The sequence below is a fragment of the Pogona vitticeps genome, chromosome 13 (assembly GCF_051106095.1).
Source record: "Pogona vitticeps strain Pit_001003342236 chromosome 13, PviZW2.1, whole genome shotgun sequence".
NCBI classification, from domain to species: Eukaryota; Metazoa; Chordata; class Lepidosauria; order Squamata; family Agamidae; genus Pogona; species Pogona vitticeps.
In genome coordinates, this window is record NC_135795.1 from 5,867,567 (window position 1) to 5,889,338 (window position 21,772).

Genomic DNA, 21,772 nt, shown 5'->3' on the forward strand with positions numbered 1-21,772 from the left:
GCTGCAGAATAGAGGCAGTCTGATCTAGTGGCGAGAGGACTGGGATAGGATTCAAGAGAATCCCGATTGAGCCATAAAATTCTTCAGGTTATATCAGGCCAGTTATACTCTCATGGCCTCGCCTACCTCACAGGATTGCTGTAAGAGTAACCGCAGAGAGGGAGAGCCATGTATACTGCCTTAGACTCATTGGAGGAAAGACAGGATGTGTTAAATAACAATACTGTAGTATATGAAGAGGGGAACTGTCTTGTACAAGACCAGTTTGCTTATGAATTTGTGCTACAATTACTCTTTTTTGTAAGCTTAATTCTACTATATTAAGGAACAAGCTAGCCTGGACTTTTTCCCCCCAGATAAGCTATCTTTTTGTGTTAGAAGAATTCTAACATGGCGGGTGGACAGAACAACATCTGCATGTCAGAGTGGTGCAGTTCCAATAGTACTGTAATAATACCATGTTTTCTCGAAAATAAGACAGGATCTTATATTAATTTTTGCTCCAAAAACACATTAGGGCTTATTTTCAAGATATGTTTTTTTATGTACAACAATCTACATTTATTCAAATACAGTCATCTCATCTTCTGGTTGCTGCACAATGGTGGAGGAAGGGTTTCACTTAATTGGGGCTTATTTTTGGGTAGGGCTTACAATACGAGCATCTTGAAAAATCATACTAGGGCTTATTTTCAGGTTTGGTCTTACATTCGGGAAACAGGGTAGATTTTTTTTTCAAACATGTAGCCTTTTATTGTATAAAAGTCCAATGTATCAATAGAAGTCTATAGCAACATTTGGGATACAATTTAAATATGATTGTACAAATTTGTATATCAGTCTAGGTCAACAGTGGTCCCCAACCTTTTCCTAACTGTGGACCACTTGGGGGTTATGGCACACCCGCAGGGACGAAGCACACTCATGCGCAGGCGCATGGTGGCGCTTGCGGGGGGGGAGGAGATCTGTGTCTGCAGCCCGGTCCGGCCTAGGCCATGAACTGCTGCCAGGTCGCGGACTGGGGGTTGGGGACCTCTCATCTAGGATATATAAGAACTTCAGTTTAACAATTTCTTCTGATTCTCTAGCAGAGTAGGCTTAAATATAGAGTAGGACCTCCATATCCACTGGGGATTGGTTATTTCTCAGATTCAGGTAACAAACGTCCTGTTGTTTTCTTCCACATTTACTTCCATGACTTGGAATTTTAATCTTGGCTTCCTTATAGCTGTGTAAGCAGGGATTTTTTATGGTTTTGAAGCCATGTAATGTGTGCAATTGGTCTTTTTATTGTTAAAAAGAAATATAACCAAGGAAATATTGGAAGGAGAACATTATAAATAGGTGCACAGAATGGTCTCACTTAGGTGAATATGCTAGAGTTTCCTGACCTTTTAGGCATTCACATCCACCATGTTCTGTTGTAGATATTTGAGAAAGCCAAATTTTTGGCTGTTGTGTGTTTGTGGCACATCTTTCCTCTCTTTTCCTACCCCTTTTATAATACAAAACAAAAGCATAATATGGGGCCAAAGCCGCTGCTGTTGTCAGTGCGACAACTAGATGGATTGTGAGGCAAGAATCCCAGTGCATTAGTGCTATTCTCTGGAGGCTCTTGGGAATGATCCTCTGTTGGTTTATTACTCTTTGCCATCTGCAAGTCCCATATCCAATCCCCGAATTGCCTCTAGGGTCCCCGAATGGTACACCTTCTGGACCAATTATCTCTGGTATTTGAACAGCAATCTGCCGATCTGAAGAGCTAGCTCTGCTGGCTTTATATTTAAAAATTTAGTTGCTGTATTCTATTCCTGTCCACCTAAAATATTCCTCTAAAGGAGACTATTTTCATTTATTGAAAATATTTGTGTTTCTGTCTCTCAGAGCTCCAAAAGTGATGTATAATAGATGCAATATATTACCCTAAACCTGATGACCATAATTACAATTGCAACATTTTCAATTTTCATTTTAATAGAGGATACATAAGTGTAAACTTCCCTAACTAGCAGCAGATAATGTTCATGACCATTGTGATAATGTCCACCTCAAATGCCTTCTTAAAAACAATATTTTTGCCATGCTTTCTGAAAGCTGCCAGGGATTTGCTTTGGCAGATCTTTGGGGAAGCGTTTTTGGCAGCCCTGAGACTCTCACTAGCCCCATGTGGAGGGTTTCTTGATCTTTTCCAATAGCAGAACATCAAGCAGATCAGCAGATAGTGGTCTTAATTAGTAGGAGAGAGATTTGTAGGGAAACGAAAGCCACTTCACATTTAAATTCCAGGATATCTAAATGTTTAGAACCCAGAAATTGTCTCATGCAGTTGTTACGTGGCTTTTATCATACACATTTTTCCAATTTTTCATCAGCTTCATTTACCAAAATGAACATAAAGGAAGCTGATGTAGAGTGCAGTGAAGGAGTTAATTTGAGAAGTAACAAAAACATGGTTGTTGTGGAGGGCAATGCCCCATCTCCAATAAAAGGGTGAGCCTGTGTCACATTATGGAAAGTTGATGCCTGTAAACTCCGGGTGCAAGTTAGACAACCACTTGCAGTCAGTGAATATGTTCTTTATAGGCTAGCAAAAGCTACACTGACCACTGCTAAAATAATTTGTCCTGGAGTAACTGGTCTTCCTGTCATAATTGCCTGTGCCATGGTTTTCAAATTCATCAGCTTGAAAGTTGTATTAGAATTATTGTGTTATTTGTATTAGAAAGGTTAGATTGTGCAAAGTCAGAGAAGCAAAGTAGAATCCAGGAAAATGTCATTTCTGGTAAATATTGTTGTGACAGGCAGTGCAGTCTCACACAGTCTTATCAGAGAGGACTTTTGGGGTAAATATATGTCAGAGCATTTCAGCTGCCAAGTCCTACAGAACAAAAACCTGGCAACTCATGTTCAAGTTCAGGGCAAATATTATGCATTACATGCACTATAAATGAAGGCAGACATCCAGAGGTTTATGCAGGGAGTACATTACCACTGTTAATTTCACTGCTCTTTGCTGCGATGAAGGTGACTATCTTCAGGAATAGTTTGACTCTTAAGTAGTGACACTGTGTAATTACAGCATAATTTATGCCATAGAGAGAACATTTATCTGTGTTTACATTTGAAGCTTATTCATAAGGCAGGTATATGGCTCCAGCCATGTTTAGGTTAAGTACACAGCATTCATTTGTGTATAAAACATTTGCAGGTTTATTTAGAAGTTATTAATGTTTGAAATTATTACTAAATAAGGGAGGTATTTCTCAATCATGATATGCATTATCTAATTTATTTATTTGTTTGTTTGTTTGTTGCCTTTCTCCCCATAGGTGACCCAAGGCAGCTCACAACAATTCTAGTAAACAACACATGTATAATTTTAAAAAAGATATGCTTACCAGATTCCTTCTAGTGTTATTAGAAGAGTCAGAAAAAACCATGGGCCTGAGAAGTGAGGTAGCAGTTTAAAAAGCAATCAGAGATCTAGTTCTTCCTTCTTACTGTTGGGAAGGGTTGCAAGGAACATCTTTATCTGGCTTTTAATCCTTGCTGAATTGGCTGTTAGTTATCTTGCTATACCATTGCTTTATTTCCTGTGTTTGATGTTTATCTTTGCAAATTGCTTTGACCCTCAGAAAGGCAACATAGAAATGTTTTACATTACCCATTAAATTGGTTTTTCAGCCAGTCCTTTGCCTTTGGGGGGTTTCTTTAAAAGGTATCTATCGTCCCCCCCCAAACATAAACATGGAGTGAGTTTTCCATGCAAGGACTGCTCCTATATTAATGCATATACTGTAATATTGCAGTGTTGGTAACTGTCAACAGATTGGTCAAAGGTTCAGTATTAGCAGATAGTATAAACAAACTGGAAAGGGGTGGCTACAGGTGATGATTGGCTTATTGGTTATCTGTGTCCATTTGAAAGCTTGCCAAGAGGTCAGACTATTACTTGGCAGAGGCACAGACCTGGAGGATATCATAATTTCCAGTGCTGCTAGTTGTTTTGTGTACATATATCCACAGTATTTTTGCTTTAGTTGAGCTGCATTTTCACTAAATCACACTGTGAATGGCTTTGAGTCCATAGTTTCGGCAAAACAACTCCTCTTGGTAAACTTAGTTTGACTAGAGAAGCAAAGATGGAATGTAGTATAAGTTGAAAACAGCTCAGACAGGATTTCCAGGCTGTTCCAGTGTAGCAATTCCAGCAAGGATCTGGATTATATCGGTGTTCAGTATAATGCCTGCATTCCTTTTCCTGTTGGTGTGTAGTCGCTATAACAAGGTTTCATAGCATGGAGACATTCTAGTGGATTATTACTAAGGATTTCTTTCTTTCTTTCTTTATACTACAGATATAAAGTAAAATCAACATATAAGCACCATAAAATAAAACAATAATTAAACAATTGCAAATTAACAATTACACATAAGCATGATGTGTAATTATTCAGTTGCCAAGTTCTGTACATTGCATGGTGAAAGAGAACACATCCTGATGTCTTAATGTATATATTTTAATTCTTAAAAAATTAGCCAAGTATCCTGTTACTGCTTCAACTAAGTGTTTGCTGAAGAATAGCAGTATTCCATCAGTGTTCATAAGCTAGGTCTGAGTTGATAAGGAAGTAGTTTAGATGCTCAAGTCCTGGATACCTGAACAGTAAGTAATGACTACCAGTGAAGCATTTGTGCAGTAGTGCCATCTTGTGGCTCAGCTATGTAGTCCTGTTCGCTTGGATATTGGCTCCACCGTGTAGCATATGCTTGGGCAGGTCCATGCGGCTTCTCATCAGCTTGTCTGAACTAGTCTGATGATTTCACAAGTAAACTCTTTATAGCTTTAATGAAAAGGCTTACCATCTTTTATAATACAATTAAGTGTATAACGTGCCGTCTAACATTTAAAGTTAAAGTTGTTCATAAACTAGTCTGATGATTACCCAGGCTCCATGCTCTGGAGAGGACACTCCTCGATTCAGAGCATGTTACCATAGTCTCTCGAGACTGAAGGATGCCTATGGGGGGATGTTCAAAAAACCCAAATAGGAAGCAAGTGTGGAATGCTGACTAGTTACAGATACACACGAAGATGTTACCTGCTTTGGGGGCCTTGATGGAAAAAAGCCTAATATGATTGTGAAGTGTCTCACTGAAGGGTTTAAGGGGTTACTGTAACATGATGTCTGTTCACCCTGAAAGTTTAAAAGAGATTTGAACTGTAGAAGTGTTGCATTAACTGAAGGTGCTGTGAAGATGTGCTTGAAATGCAAAATGAGAGGGCAGACTTGTAACCCCTATTGTAGCCTTTCCCTATAAATATAAAATAGTGAGGGGCACAGGGCCGGATTAGACATGCATTTATTCTGTTGTTCCAGCTGATATATCTACTTTTTCAGGTAGAGAAGGGGGACCAATCAACATGGAGAAGTGTGTTCAGTTCTTTCCCTTTAATTCATAGTCTCATCGAAAATCATGAAACTGATTTGTTGTTTAGTCGTTAAGTCATGTCCAACTCTTCATGACCCCATGGACCAGAGCACGCCAGGCCCTCCTGTCTTCCACTGCCTCTCGAAGTTTAGTTAAATTTATGTTGGTCGCTTCGATAACACTGTCCAACCATCTCGTCCTCTGTCGTCTCCTCCTCCTCTTGCCTTCACACTTTCCCAACATCAGGGTCTTTTCCACAGAGTCTTCTCAAGTGATTAAATATTGTGTATATGTTTTATAGTGCCATTGGTTCAGTTTTAAGAAATCTGAAGTACTGTATTAGAATTCAGATTTACAACCAAATTGCTAAGAAGAAGCTTACTGAAGCAAATGTGCATATATTATGAGGTGGTTTCATGAATTGGGCAGTCTTTTTATTGTACCTCTAGAGGTGTTCTTCCTTTGCTACCTTCATGGGTACTGAACCCAGAACATGCAAAGTTATAATGCATAGATGTTAGCCACAATCAGCTGTAGGCTCCAAAATAAACAATACACAAATCAGATTGGGCAGTGATCCACTTACTAAGGGTTTGCTGATATAAATGCTTTTGGAAATCGTTAATGCTTTGATCTAGATTTGGGTTTTTCATCTTGGTTTGTCCAGAATGCAAGTGCTGTATAAAATATACTGCATTAAAGAGTGAGGTTTAAAAAACCCATATAACATAAGTGTTTCAAATTGTAGTTTTCTACATATATTGGAGCTTATGTTTCGATCTGCAGAAGAATTCCTTCAGACATATTGAGTTGTGAAAACTCCATATGGAAGGTAACTGACAGTGCAGCTACACTGGCAAGCCAAATTGGAGCAAATCGGCTTCACTGTGACTTGATTCACAGTCTCTTATGATTGTATTCAATTTAGGTGATCACACAAAGCTCCTGGATTGTTTTACTGCCAGTGTCTGCATTGGTCTTTAATCCCTTGATACAGGCCCACAGCTGCCCTTCTTTTGATATCGCTCATCTGGTGATCCCAGACTCGCCTGTCTGTGGTTTTTGTGTGTGTGTGTTTTTGTTTGTTTTTTGGTACAAAGATGATTTAGTACAAAACTAATGTATGAATCCAGTGAAATGGTGATCTGGCACTAAACGAGGTAGTTTGTAAAATTTAAAATTTAAAAAAAATTTCTGAGTGGCTAGAGAGAAAGATCATGGGGGTGAGTTTCCCTGTTGTTCCAAAACATTATATCCCAGCTTAACATGTTACCCATACCTCATCCCAGAGTAACACATTCCTACCCCATTGTTTTGCAGAACAAAACAAACCATCACACAGGGAAAACAGCTCTAGCATATACTTGGGCAGGTCATTGCAGCTCCTCATCAGCTTCATCACCTTTGCTTTCTCTTGCATTGACTTTATCTTGTTTCAATCATTCCAGCTTTAAACAAGGAGAAGCCCCCAAGCAGCAGGGGAGAAACATCTAAAGAGAGGCAAAAAGGGCCAGGCTGGTTGGCATTGGCCTTTGCTTCATGTGAAAAGATGCTTAAAATTCACCCATCCTGATTGTGGATCAGATCCTAAAGTATATGTAATTCTGGTTGAAGTGTCAGTTGACATAGTCCAACACAATAGAAAGGAAAGAGAATTTAACATGGCCTAAGTGAGACTGTATACTCAGGACAACTTCTTTTTCCAGCTACTAGGTAATATTGTTATTCTGGCTGCAGTTGATTTATCTATTGGGTGAAATAAATTTTATCCCAAATTTTTTGATATGGGGTTTGTCACATTTCTGTGTGCCTCCATCCCCAACCAAAAAGGGAACCTTGTGTTTCAGTACAGTATTTGGGGCGGTGGTGGGGAGGCTGAATGTCTGACAGCTCTTTGTCTAGCAAGTCTGGGAGAGACATTCCTGTCAATATCACCAGAGGTGAAATCTGAAACGGCACCTCTAACTAAAGCCTGCATTTTAAAATTGACTTTAAACAAAGCAACCTAGCCTGCACATCTGGCCATGATTTTTGGAACTTTTATGGTTTTTTTCTGTACCGTTCATGGCATTGTGGTATCCAGCCTGATGAAAACCTCTATGGTTGAAAAGCTAGCTTCTGTTTGTAATTTTCTAGTGGTCCAGTAAAGGTAGAATCCACCCCCACTTTTGGATTAAGTTGATGTACTTTCATTTCTTTTTCTGTATGTACTGTATGCTCCATCCCCTTTTTTTCTCTTGAATTTTAAATTGCAAGCTTCTTAATATATGGGCGTATCTTCTTTTACTGGTAAAACTGCTGCACACACTGTCTGAAGCAAATGCGTCATGATAATAGTAATGATGTCCATATTTCTGTGACTATGATACTTTTTTTTTAATTACAGGTATTGACTATAAAACCACAACAATCTTATTAGATGGCAGAAGAGTCAAATTGGAACTCTGGTAAGTTTACAGCGGGAGCTATATTAGAGTGTTTGTCTGACCCGAGAAAGGAGATCTTGCTTTCATTAAGAGGATGTGCCTCATACATTAGAAGGGTCTCATGTGTTTTTGGAGGGCTTTATGATGTCTCTTACTCATAAAGTAAGTGTATTATGCCATTACCACCCTGTCTTCCATAGTCTTTTCAACAGAAGCAGTCTTTCTTCTTCTTATTGTGAATGTACATCTGCAAGAAAACAAGTTGCTGTGCGCTATATAACATAGGAGTAACACTTGGGAAACATGCCCATGGATCTACAATCTAGGTAGAAGACCCATGAAGAAAAGGAAGGAAGGGCAGTGTGTGGGGGGAGGGAGTGGGGTGTGTGCTAAGACACTTCTTTTTCTGTTTTTGTTTCATTTTGTTTTGTTTTTTAACTGATGAAGATCAAGCATCTTCATCAGTTTGTGCTTTAGGTGGACCAGTGGATTGGTTTTGTTTCTCCTACACCTGATTCTTTGAACTGTACTGGCTCTTTAAATGCTTGAGTTCACCCTTGCTTGAGTGCCTCATCTACTGAGGACCTGGCTCCCATTTAATGGATGCTATTTGGGCATTCATTGTTTCTTGGCCTGCTTGCTTCATGGTCATATGCAGTTTCTTACATATGCAGGATGGAGTTGATGAGAAATCAAGAGTCTCTGCCGTATTGGTTTTCACTATCTTTGATGTGGCAAAGTGCAGTTCCGAAATAGTGAGACTTTCTGTAGCCTTTTCTTTGTGTTATGTTGCTTATGCATATAACTCCATAAAACACTCCAGGCAATACACAAATAAATAATGTACTTTAATATGTCTGTGGTTTGCACAGTAATAATATCTGTGTTATGTCTTTGAACTGTTTAGAGTCTTATAACTCCCTTTGGTTGCAATGGGCAGAAAATCCCTCTTTCTGGGAAATCTGATACAGGGAGCTGTGAGCGACAAGACCTCCAGCTGCTTGTTCTGTGCCTCTCCCTGGTCACTGAGCACAGCAGGGCCCGAGACCCTGCAAAGTGCTCCGCGGATGACCTGACCCTAGCCTGCACTTCAGTAGGCACTTGTTTAGGTCATCACAGTGCTCTACATAACATCACAGATGTCCGGTGATGCCCCTTGGTGTGCAGTCACATTCAAATAGATTCAAAAGCATGACTTAAACCTACACAAGCACGGAGTCAGCTGCTATCCTTAACGCACCCTGTGTCTGTTTACTACAGAACACATTGTACTCCTAAACACAGTTGCAATAATTGCATGCTGCACTGTTGGCCTCTGGAGTAGCCATTGAATGCCGAATCCAAACCTGTCTTCTCTAGCCAGAAGCTGATGACTTGTTTTGTAGCAGCTTTTAAAGTAAATAGTAATCTGAGTATTCTCTCCACTACCATGCAGTATAAAAGGATTGCTTCCAAAACATGTATTGTGTATCTGTGATAGTGCTTGGGGAAACACTCTCTTGACCTGTGCATTAAAACACCTTCACAAACAAGTTGGATCTCTGTGTTCTTGGGCTCCAAGCTAGATGGGACACATTTACCACACAATCCTGGGCAGAAACGTAAGAGGCACAGAAAGAGCCAGGCTGGACTTAATGAAAGAGGCCTGCTTAAAACCTTCTTTTCCACAAGGGCCAAACATATATATATGTCCGTCATACTGGAGATGTAGCTGATATGTAGCTGTCATGACTAGTAACCATCGGTACTCCTATCTGCCCTCTGTAAACACTACAGAAAGAAAGTACAGTGGTGCCTCGCTTAATGATTTTAATTGGTTCCAAAAAAATCGTTGCTATGGGAAAACATTGCTAAGCGAAACACGGTTTCCTATTGAAATGCATTGAAAACTGGATAATCCGTTCCAATAGGAACAAATTGCCGTCCTTAAGCAAAAATCACCATAGGAAACATCACTAAGCGAAACGCGGTTCCCCAATTGAAATGCATTGAAACCTATTCAATGCATCTCAATGGGGGGAAAAATTCAACAACAAATTTAAAAAGAGTCGGAACAAAGTCAAATTAGTTTAACAAAGGGTTTTTTAAGTGTACTTATGATTTCAAGCATTCTAAACATTTGTAAACATTTTTAAATATTTAAAAAACAGCCAACATGAGGCTGTCAAAATCATTGTTAAGCAAAACAAGGGGACCCAAACTGTCATCGCTATGCGAAGCATGGTCCCAAACATCGCTATGTGAAAATCGCCCATAGGGAACATCGTTAAACGGAGCGCAAGATCGCTCTGAAGAAGTCATCGCTAAGCGAATTCGTCGTTAAACAAAGTGCTCATTAAGCGAGGCACCACTGTAGTATGCATTCTCATTGGCTCTTATCAACATACACTGTAAAATACCACATATATTTGCCACCTATTCCTCTGTGGGAAGAAATTATTGGTAGGTTCTGTGCACAGGATGAGTGTAGAAAAAGTATCGGGGGGAGAGAAAGGTAGCCAGAACAAGTTACTTAGATATGGAGTGGAAGAGTATAGCCTATACTAGAATCTGAGATCCTTTAGTTTATGAAACATTGCGCCCCTTGGGATATACTGTACATGGTTTGATGTCTTCATAAACAATCAGGAAGTATTACCTAGAATAAATTTTTAATTTCCGTTTCTGTATTTGTTACTGTCAAAAGACCACTGGCTGGGGAAATGGAGTAGTAAAGTCTTAAACTTTCTTCCCTGTTACTGTTGTTGTTTCTCTTCTAGGGATACATCAGGCCAAGGGAGGTTCTGCACCATTTTCCGATCCTACTCCAGAGGAGCTCAGGTGTGTATTGCCGACAAAACTATTTAGTTTCTCTGATTTATTTCCAAGCAAATCCATGTGTTTGTGCAGAGAAACATTTAATAACATTGTCAGTTTGTTAACAGCTGGAAGTGCATGTTGGAGGAGCTAGTGAACCATTTCTTGGAATAGTTCGTATGGATTCACTCCTACCTTCTTGCATAAGACTGAAGGGTAAAGGATGCTGCCCATCAGCCCTCCATGGGAATGATTACATGCAACTCTTTGCCACATTTATTTCCCCTCACTTGCTTTTAAAAGACACAAATAACTTCTGGAATCAAATGGCTTTTCTAGGCAGAACATCTGTTCTCCTTAAAGTACCAGGTTCTGCACTGACGTTTCTGGTATTTTTCTTCCGCCGTTCCTCCCACCTTGCTTTGTACAATTCTTTATTCTTTAACTTTTTATCTCTCTTCTTTCCTGCTAAAAACATGATTTATATTTATTGATTGATTGATTTGGTTTGATTTGATTTATACCCCACCCATCTGATCTAAAAGACCACTCTAGGCGGCTTCCAATATAGTAAAAACAGTGAAATAATACAAAAAATACATAAATCGTACTGTAATAAACACAATACAGTGATAGAATAGAAAATACATAAGGAGAGAATAAACAGAAAAGTCAGATATTAACTGGAGGGAAGGCCTGAATGTATAGCCATGTTTTTAATTGACTTTTAAAAGTGCCCAAAGTGAGGGCCGCGTGGATCTCAGGAGGGAAATTGTTCCAGAGGCGAGGAGCCACCACCAAGAAGGCCCGGTTTCGTGTCTTTTCACTAACACTTGCTACTGGTGGCGGAGTTTACTGATTTCCATTTGCAGTTTTTGTCCATGGTTGACGCCTTTCGTGAGAAACACTCAAATAGCACTCAAAAACATTTTTAAAAAGTAAAATCTTCTGTTTGCTTGCTTGCTTGATCGCTTGCTTGTTTGTTTAAAATATTTTTACCCTGCCTTTCTCCTCGAAGGGACCCAAGGCAGCTAGAGGACTTCAATAGAGAAGTTCTAGCAGAGAAGTGGAAAAGCAGAGTTCTTAAAGAGAAGTGGGTACTTAGTGGGACGTCTGGACAAAACTTCTGCTACAGCCCACCCTCTTTCAGCAGCAAGCAAGGAAGGGTGCGATGGGACAGATGTTCCACCTGGAAGAAACATTAGTATTGGAGGACATATTCGGGGAAGATTAGATGTCTATACCTCTCTGACTGGTGTTTTTTTCAGGTTGAAAACCAAGCTGGCTTCCCTGCCAAGTTGTTCTCAGAGATATTCCGCTGGTGTGGATAAGAGTATAAGGATAGCTGAGTTCATGACAATCATGACTCAAAGCTTAAACCTTTTTTTTTTCCTTTTTGATGAAAGTTTCATGGCTTGTGTTAGTCAAAATTCTGCAGATATAAAGCATTTAACTTTTAATATTCTTCCATACAGAGGCCATTTGAATGCAGTTAGATACTTGATGTGGGTAAAATGTGACTCAAAAATAAAACACTTATTTAATTAAACTGCGCTTCCAAGCCTCAATATCCACAAACTGAATATGTTGCTGTCAGATCACACTAAGAACATTCAGCAGTAGGTAATGTTATTTAAAGCCATGGATATGTAGCTCATAGACAGGGTATTCATCACATGTTCTCATTTTCAATCAATAGCTTTTCTGACAGCTATTCAAGACCTAAGAGAACCTGGTTCCTTCAAGATACTGTATTGAAATGGCTTCTGAACCCGCAAGTTCAAACTCTGTGGTGGTCTTGCCTCTGTTGTAGCCCAAAATATAAGAGTACTGTATAGTAGGAACTATACTACAGTATATGAGTTGCGCAGGCAGCAGGTTGGTCTCCTGTATGTTGAATCTCCAAGGCAGATTATTCTGGTAGTGACCTTAAGATGAGCCTTGGCAGTGTCAGACCAAAAGCCTATCTGGTTTAACACTCTGTTCATTCAAGAGTTAACCATCCTGCCAGACGCATCAGAGTAAAGACTTCCTTTCACACAGGAGGGGATTATTGGATGTTAGCCCTAGCCGCCATAAATTTATCCAATCCCCTTTTAAAGCCATCCAGGTTGTCCGGCATTGCTGTATCCTGTGTCATTGAATTCTGCAGTTTAACATCCACTGTGAGAAGATGTGCTTTTTCCTACTTGGCCTAAAACCTCTGGTATATAGTTTCAGGATCTAGTACTGTAAGAAAGTGAGAGGAAACTGTAGCTGATTTTTTTCCCCATACTTCTATATGATTTTATACACTTGCGTCTTATCTCCCTTTACCAGACTTTTTAAAAATGCTAAACAGCCCCAAACATTATGGCCAGGATCTCACTCCAGGTACACTTCTATCAGAACATTTCACAAGCCTGTGCCAGCCTCACTGCTTTTTTAGTTTGACTTGCTAGTAGTGTTTTAACAGAATACATTTGCAGGTAAGCAACACGGATAGTGTTGCTTTAAATTTATTGTTCATTGTTTTGTTCCACATAGGGAATCCTCTTGGTATATGACATCACCAATCGTTGGTCTTTTGATGGCATAGACAGATGGATGAAGGAAATAGACGAGGTAAGAATTGTTGAGATCGCATTGGGATTTCACAAGCCAGAGCTTTTTTATGTTTATATACCACAAAATTTTGTCAGGATGCAAGAGAATATCTTTGGATTCCTACAAGATGCTTATATTGTTGTAGCAGGCTGCACAGCCCACACTGGTTCTTATCAATCCCTGTTATTCAGCTGGATAATTGAGAAACTGAACCAACCTGCTCAGCTTATGACCAGAAGTGTTGAACGGGCACTTTGCCCTCCCAAATGACAACTGTTAATGATCTGAGCTCTGGCTAGCACAGTTGTGTGAATATTCTTAAATATGTGCTATGTTTTGTTCCTTAAAGCATGCCCCTGGTGTACCTCGCATCTTGGTTGGCAACCGGCTTCATCTGGCTTTCAAAAGGCAGGTGCCAACAGAGCAGGCCCGGTCCTACGCAGAAAAAAATTGCATGACATTCTTCGAGGTCAGCCCTTTGTGCAACTTCAACGTGATTGAGTCCTTTACGGAGTTGTCACGCATTGTCCTAATGAGGCATGGCATGGAGAAGATCTGGAGGCCCAACAGAGGTGAGTCAGCCTTGACGTCTTTGTTCCTGCCCTGCAAAAGGCAGCTGTGGATGTTCTAATAGAGATAAGGAGATAAGGCTGAGGAGCCTAACGCCGAGAGAGGCCCGAAAGGAAAAGACCAGAATCCGGGCCTTCTCGGCGGTGGCTCCTCTCCTTTGGAACAACTTGCCCCCTGAGATTCGCGCGGCTCCCTCGCTGGGCATTTTTAAGAAACAACTAAAAACATTGATGTATAGGCGGGCCTTCCCAACAGAAAACCCTTGACGATCTTTTTTCTTATTCTGTTCTTTATTTTTTTTAATTTACGTTTCTGCTGTAAAGTTTTAAAATTACATTGTTGTTTTTACTGTAAGCCGCCTAGAGTGGTCTAATATGATCAGATAGGCGGGATAGAAATAAAATAAATAAAATAAATAAAATAATAGCAATTGTGTTGTTTTTCTAGGATGTCTAGAATTTAGGAATGAGAGGACATGCCATTCCTTCTGTTGCTACAGGAGTGCAACAACGTGCATGGAATGTACTAGTCATTATCCTATTGCAGATCCCAACTAGAAGTATCCTGTTGATTCAGTGGGGTTTACCTAGGTGTTGACTTACCATTAAATGGCTGAAATTCTGTTGTTGTAACTCAGTGGTTCCCAAGCCTCCGACTCGTGGCTTCTTCAAAAAGCCCCACTGCTCTTGATGCGATTTTGACCCTAATAAATCCCACCCTCCTGGCCTCCCTTCTCAAACCTCCTGTGACAGTACAAATCTGCCTGTCTTAACAGGGAACTTCAGATTTGTTTTTGAAAAGGCTACCTTGGCACTCATAGCAGGAGTTGGCGCATATGTTACAACTGGGAAGTTTAGATGGAGTGAGCATTTTGGGGTTCCTTTGTAAGCGCCGTAGGCATCACTTGCGCATGCAGTTACATTCTTTTCTGTTGTATCCAACTGCTTGATGTTTTTCTAGAGCCTCCTGGCAAAAGAAATATGACAGACTTTTTTGATGGAGCTCCATCAAGGGCTTTCTGTAAGGTGCAGTTTAGTACTCTTGCCAGAAGATGGCATGGCGTTCTTTATTGTTGAGGACTTTTTTTTTCATTTAGTCATAGAGAATTTCTTCAGATAAAACTTAAAAATTGAGATCCTGTCTCTGTACAATCAACGCAGAAGCTGCATTGGGCAACATTCTCTTTCATCTTCTGCCTTGAGGCAAAAAGAGAGAGAGAGAGAGACAGATCTGATCTCTGCTTGGAGGAGGAGTGCTGGTTTGCCACTAGTACACAAGCATTTGGGGGTATTGTATGTAGGATCCTGAAGTGCAAGAGGATAAATGAGGAGAAGAAGAACATTTCATTCTCAGTCTGACATTAGTCCAGTCTTCACAAACTGATGGAACACAGAAAGCTGGTTTATCTTTTTAAACAAGTCAGTCTTTCAGCCTCTGAGAAATTTGTCCTCGATCTCAGTAGTTTAAGTAGGTATTAGTTATTGCCCTCGGCTGCCTGCACGGAGCCTGTTCACCCCATCGTTGCTTTAACTGGAGTACTGGAAAAGCGGGCACATTTGCTTTCCTCACTCTGCTTCACCACCGCTCCCGGTGGCCTCATGAAAATAAATGTGCCTCCTCCAGCGTTGTTCTGCTTCAGATGGTCAGGATTTTTCGCACTGCGTAGCAAGAAGCCTGAAGCCCCGCATTCTCATGGGTGAGCGCCACTTTTGCTCCTAGGGTCTGAGTCCAGCACTGAGAAGGGGCCAGAGTTCACAGCTATTTGCCTCAGGTTGCCAGGGCTTATCTGCTTGTGAAGTTGGAATGCACTCTCTTCCAAGGCATGTGGCATGTCTGCTCACCTCTAGGCCAGGCCTGTCCCCTCTCATTGAATCTTCAGGCAGGGAAGCCCTCTTCCCATTTTAATTGCAGTCTCTGGGGCTTTGTCTGGAAGGGAATTGATATGCAGTGTGTCTTCTGCAGACATGACTTGCCCAGCCAGTCGGCGTTCTCGCCAGCCAGTTGTGGGGAAGCATTAATTACACTGACAGTGGCTCAAGAAACTTGATTAGTACACAAGAATGTGGGGGGGGGGGGAGCTGGAGGTTCGTTCTCAGGCCTGAAATTCTCCTGGCCCACGTCATTGGTTCCTTGCTTAACTTTCCCACCTGTGAAATGGGAAGAAAAAGCGTTGCTCCCAAAAGAGGATAATCTTAAATACGCCAACTAAGGAGTATAGCCCTATAAACGGGTCAAGCAATGAGCCTAGAGACAGAGCTAGATGCAAAACCTAGGGCTGTTTTTAATAGTGGTACAGTGGTGTCTCGCAAGACGAATGTAATTCGCTCCACGGTTAATGTTGTCTTGCGAAAAATTTGTCTTGCGAAACTTTTTTTCCCATAGAAATGCATTGAAATCTAATTAGTGCGTTCCGGTGGGCAAAAAAAAAAAGTCAGAACAAAGTCAAATTTGGTTTACAAAGGGTTTATTAAGTGCTCTTTAAAGCCATACATATTGTGCAGATGATTAAAAAAAATTCAATCAAAAAACTTTAACTTTTTAAACATATAAAAACATTTTAAAATCAGCAAACATGAGGCAGGAACAAAAAACAGCCATAGGAACATTTGTCTTGTGAGTAATCAACAACAACAACAACCACACACACACACATATTGCCAAAACCATTTGTCTTGCAAGTTTTTTCTCCTGCAAGGCATTTGTCTTGCGAGGCACCGCTGTATCATTAATTCACCTAAACTGTTCTTTTCTTAACCATTTAGTGGTCATAGTTGGCAAGAAACAGGTGAAAAATGTGAGTAGAGACAGTTTGTTATAATCCTATTAGAATCCATTGTACCAAAGAAAGCATAAAAGTCCAGAGTAGTGCTTCTGGTCCAGCTGGTGGACTCTAAGCCTACGTAGCCTCTTTGAACAAATGGGCAAAACCAGACCACGTCAGGGATATTTCTGCGGAGCAACCATAGCACAGAGAAAAGAGCACTTCTTCGCTCTCGGAGTGAAGCAGCATCACAGTGGATCCTTTGTATCCCATTTAGCAGTTGTACTGTTAGAAGGGTAGTCAGCAATTTGAATTAAGATAAGGGGAAGTCGAAAGTAGTACTGTACCGTAAATTTAAGGCAAAATGACTTCTGAGCCTCCCAATAAAGCCCGAGACCTCCCCTGGACACTCCAGCCACTGAAGCGCTAGGGAGGGCTCAGATCATGTTACCACACATATCTATCCATTTGCAGCTGCTCCACCAGCCATTTCACAGAGCTGGAACAATGAAGAAAGAGAGGGACTTGCTTTGTTGTTTAAATCATTAATTTCTTTTTGTTTTGCATTCTGGGACATTATTTTTCTTTGTTCCGTCACTCAACTTGGTTTACTAAACTTTACTGCAATGTTGTTACAATATTAGGATTGAGTAGTATGACTGTGATGATCATGGTGTGGAGTTGGAGTATATACAATTAAGGTGCTGTTAGCGCTCCTCAGGTCAAATCCATCTGCATCCCCCCCCCCTTCTCATTGGCAGGATTTTTTAAAGGAGATACAGTATAAAAAAGCAGAAACCGAGGGGTAGAACAGTTGGAGATTCTCCTGAAAGAGTACAAGGTGGTCGAGCCTCAATTTGTCTGCCCTTTGAGCACAGAGAAGGTTGAGGAGCTTTGGCACACCACTAGTTAGGTTTCTGTGTGGACTGATAGCTTACCCCAGAACTCTTTCATAAAACAGGATGCCTCATTCAGGTCTTCCTACATCAAAATGTCTGTCTGGTGAATGGGAATCTATGTATGACAGGTACAAGATCTACTTAAAAAATAATACAGTAAATGAAATGCAATTCATTCAATACTTTATCCCCTCTTTCCATTTAAAAAATAACTGGATAGGATTATGAAACAACAAAAAATAACTGTTGATAATAAATATGAGAGAACAGATGAAACAAAATTCAAACTGAAATGCCAGTGCAGTTGAATAGGATTCTGGTGTTGGAGTAAGGAAAAAACTATTGCCATGTTGCTGGATGTTATGAGCTGGTTTTTTTCCAGATGAATTGCGGCTATTTATTATTTATTTATTTTCAAATATTTGTACATTGCCTTTCTCTCAAAGGAGGCTTACAGAACACTAACAAAATGAATTTGGTCACCAGAAAGTGTAGACTGTATTAATCCCTTGTGATATTTCTAATGGGGGAAATGGTATGAAAGTGGATTTCAGGAATACCCTAACCATTTATTGGGATATTTTGATCTGAGATGTATGACCTTGAGATACTTATTTGTGATATATGGGTGGGGTGGTCTCCTCAGCAGGTACACAGCCTGAGAACCAAGACAGGAGAAATGGCTGACGCTTGAGAAGCAGATGTTAGCTTATGAGAGTGGCTTTTCTGTTCTTGATTTTCAGCGTCGGAGAACAATCTCTTCTTCTGTTCCAGTTCGTACTTCCCTTCTGACCCGGGTACCTTTTCTTGACTCTTTCAGTGTTCAGTCTGCAAGACCTCTGCTGCCGTGCCATTGTTTCCTGCACACCAGTCCACCTCATAGACAAGCTGCCTCTTCCCGTCACCATAAAGAGCCACTTGAAGTCCTTCTCCATGGCCAACGGCATGAATGCCGTGATGATGCATGGCCGCTCATACTCCTTAGCCAGCAGCGGCGGAGGGAGCAGCAGCAAAGGCAACAGCCTGAAGCGCTCCAAGTCGATTCGCCCTCCCCAGAGCCCGCCCCAGAACTGCTCGCGGAACAACTGCAAGATCTCTTAGCAAGCTGGTCCTGGGGAAGGTCTCCTCCAGCTGAGCGACGCCTGCACCTGCTCACTGATATACAGATGTTTACACGCATGTCACCCATTCCTCTTGCCTGTCTGGTGGCAATGCCTCCCAGATGGGCAACAAGCTTGTCAACGAGCATTAGGTTGGCAAGACCCCATGGGGGCGAGGGCAAGGTGGTGCGTCAAGCCAAACTTGCCAGCATGCGGTAGGTCTGTACCTTGCCCTGCTCTGGAGGGAGGACTGTGTGGCTGCCTCAAGGAAATGACTCTTCCTCATTCGTGGGGTAGAGCTAAGGGTAGCTGGGATTCCGTGCTGCAACTTTAAACTTTAACCATTGCACTTGGGCTCCCAAGTGGGTTGCTGGTGCTAAAGTGAACACTGACTCTTTCAAAGGGGAAAAAAAGGGGGGGGCAAGGTTTGTCGTAGTCAACCCAGGCTGGCTGGGGATCCTTCAGAAGCAGTCCACTTGACATTTTCACTCACTTATAAAGGAATTATGTCACTACTTCTAAAAGGTCTCCTGGAGTGGCCCGCTTTTTTGAAAGGAATGTCATTGAGAGAAATCGTTGTGCTGCCTTGTAAATAGAAGCCACCGAGCCTTGACTCCCTGGGCTAATTGAAGTAAGAAGGGGTTTAGTAGGGTTCAGGGGCAAAATGATCAAACACTCCTGAGAATTGTAGAAAAGGCACAGGGTTGCTCTTAATACTCTTTCTTTAAAAAAAATGTAAAATTTATGTTTGTGAAAGTAAGGAGAGATTTTTCTTTCTTTCTGAACCTGAGTTTTCCAGACATTCCTGTTAACAAGTTCAAGTGGATAGCAAGGGCAGAGTTTGAAGGGCATTGCTGTGTTGTGGGGGTGGGTAGTTCTCACCCCATCCGGAATTAGTTAATGATTGATCTATGGGATGCACTAAAGCTATTCCTGCCTCCAGGAGCCTGAAGACAAAAGAGTTTGCTGTTCCAAATCTCAAAAGATCGTGATTGAAAGAAAAGGAGATAACACCATCAGAAAATGTCACCCTTTTTATGTCTTGACATAATTCCTGGCTGTGCAAGGCATGGAGAGATCTTAGGCGCTTGTGCTGTAGCATGTTCTCCCACTGGACAGAAATATGTGCACGTTATGCCAGCTTGCTTTGACTGTGTGGCTCTGATCTGGTGGTATTGCTAAAAAAAATCTTCTTTGAGTTGGAGAGCAGCTGTAGCCCACACGATTTTAAAAATCCAGGGCACACTTCCTTTGATTCTCTTCTCTCCCGTCTTCTCTTCTCAAGGGTTATCATCATCGGCCAACACTGAGCAAGGAAGTGGCTACTAAAGTTACAAGAGCCTCTTCTCTTAGGGATCGGAGGTGGGGAGAATATTGAGAAACTGATAAGATTGTGCCACCAAACCTTAGAATGGAAGTGGCCTCAATCCAGTGGTAAGCTAGAGTTTTGTTGGGTGTTTTGTTAAACTGCTTCTTACAGTCCGTGCAGATGTTTGAGCTCCTCAGGCCTAGTTCCAGCTTTTATGGGGTTTTCTTGTTCCCTTTGTGTGCAGCCTGACCCTTGTTCACATGGATTCTGAAGACTCAAGAGTTACGTCTGCTGCTGCTCATGCTTATTAGATGCATGTTGAAATAGAATTGAAAGGAAACCACTGCAATTTGCCTCTGCAAGCCCTGATAGGAAGCGTTCTAAGTTAAAGAGAGAAGGGGCTTGATAGTAAATGAACCAAAAGGGGATAGAGGGCAGTCATTTGACATCTCTTTACAATACATCCTACCCACTCCAGTATTCATATTCCCCCCCTTCCCTTCTCCTTTTGGAGCTAGCTGGTGAAATGTCTTCTCCCAGGTGTCTTATCCACAATGGCAGCTGCTCCCCAGCTAGGAATGGTTGCCCAGCACATCCTTGATTGGAATGGGTAGTATGATGCTGTGAGATGCTCTCCGCACAGCTGACCACCCGTTTTGTTCAGGAACTTCTGACCGAAGCCTGGCTGGCAGGGCTGCATCTTGCTGCCTGCTCTTGAGATTGCTTGGCACGAAGGGGTAAGCCAAGCCCCACTGTTGGCACAAGCTCAAACAGGGTGGCAGGGACAGGTCAAGGGCAGGGGAGAGCCTTTAGCGGCATCTCATCAGACTCAGAACAAAGCTGAAGCCAAATCCAGGCCAGGAGCATGGAAGCTCGGAGATTTACAGGGCATGTCCGCAGAGCCAAGGCCACCTGTTGCCACTTGCTCAAAATGGAGTGGGAGACAATCACTGACTCAACAGCCTGGCATTCTGGGGATGTGCTGTGAACAGGTGATCCAGGAGGCAGCCTGAACAGCCATCTTTCCACCCTGGATTTTAAAATAGACACATCCCAAAACAGCTATAGAATGTGCATTGTGTTTTTTTTTTCTGAAGAATTACAGGGAACACCCTCTATCTATCTATCTATCTCTCCCCTCTCTCTCTTTCTCCAGCTTGTCAGCTGTAAATCCTCCCTATTGTCTCTCCAATAGATGATAAAGCTTGTACATAAGTTCTATGGCTGCGAATTTCCTTCCCACCCCCTTTTCTTATTGAAGAATAGAAGAAGATGCTGCTGCACATAAAAAAAAAACTGTTTTCAATTGTCTGTACTCATTCTCTCCTCCTGCCTTCCATTAGTTGTACATGCATATTTTTGGCCTCACCTAAATGCCTATTTTTTCTTTTTCTTGCGCTTTAATCATGGCAAATTCTTTGGAATGAGATTCTCTGGAATGTCTGCCAATCACAGCTGAACTTGTACCTTATTTTATTAATGTTCAACTCAAAAGAATGTGATATCAAAACACTAGAAACTAGCTGCTGTCAAACACTTGTACCATTCCTGTTTTTAATTCCTTTGTACAGTAAATGTTGTTAAACTGATGGGTTTTTTTATATAAATTTTGAAAAAATTGTTTTAAAACCATCCTGCAGCTGTGGAAGTTCTCGGTGGTGACCAAGTCAGCTCTTGAAGGGAGTGGGGGGGGGGTTTGCTGAAGGACAGTGGGAGGGCAAAGAAGAAGTGGGGGGAGGGGGGAGAAGCAGGATGGATTTAAGAGGATTAAGGGGGCTTGTGTTGATGGGATATTCCCAGGAGGGAGTGGTGGAAGGCACTTTGCTAACTGCATCATTTGAAATGAACAGGCATTTGGCCATGGACCAGAGGTTTGGATCAAAGCTTTCTTC

General features: G+C 41.4%; 1 protein-coding gene across 1 annotated transcript in view; it reads left to right on the plus strand.

Annotated features, from left to right (window-relative positions):
• The window catches only part of RAB40C (RAB40C, member RAS oncogene family), a 36,344-nt gene extending 14,832 nt beyond the window's left edge, over nt 1-21,512 (plus strand). Inside the window, exons 3-7 of the mRNA XM_020812587.3 lie at nt 7,820-7,880; nt 10,619-10,679; nt 13,182-13,259; nt 13,591-13,813; nt 18,292-21,512. Coding sequence (XP_020668246.1) covers nt 7,820-7,880; nt 10,619-10,679; nt 13,182-13,259; nt 13,591-13,813; nt 18,292-18,572 — 704 coding nt within the window. The 3' untranslated portion in view covers nt 18,573-21,512. The remainder of the gene's footprint in view (nt 1-7,819; nt 7,881-10,618; nt 10,680-13,181; nt 13,260-13,590; nt 13,814-18,291) is intronic.
• Nucleotides 21,513-21,772: the final 260 nt, after the last annotated feature.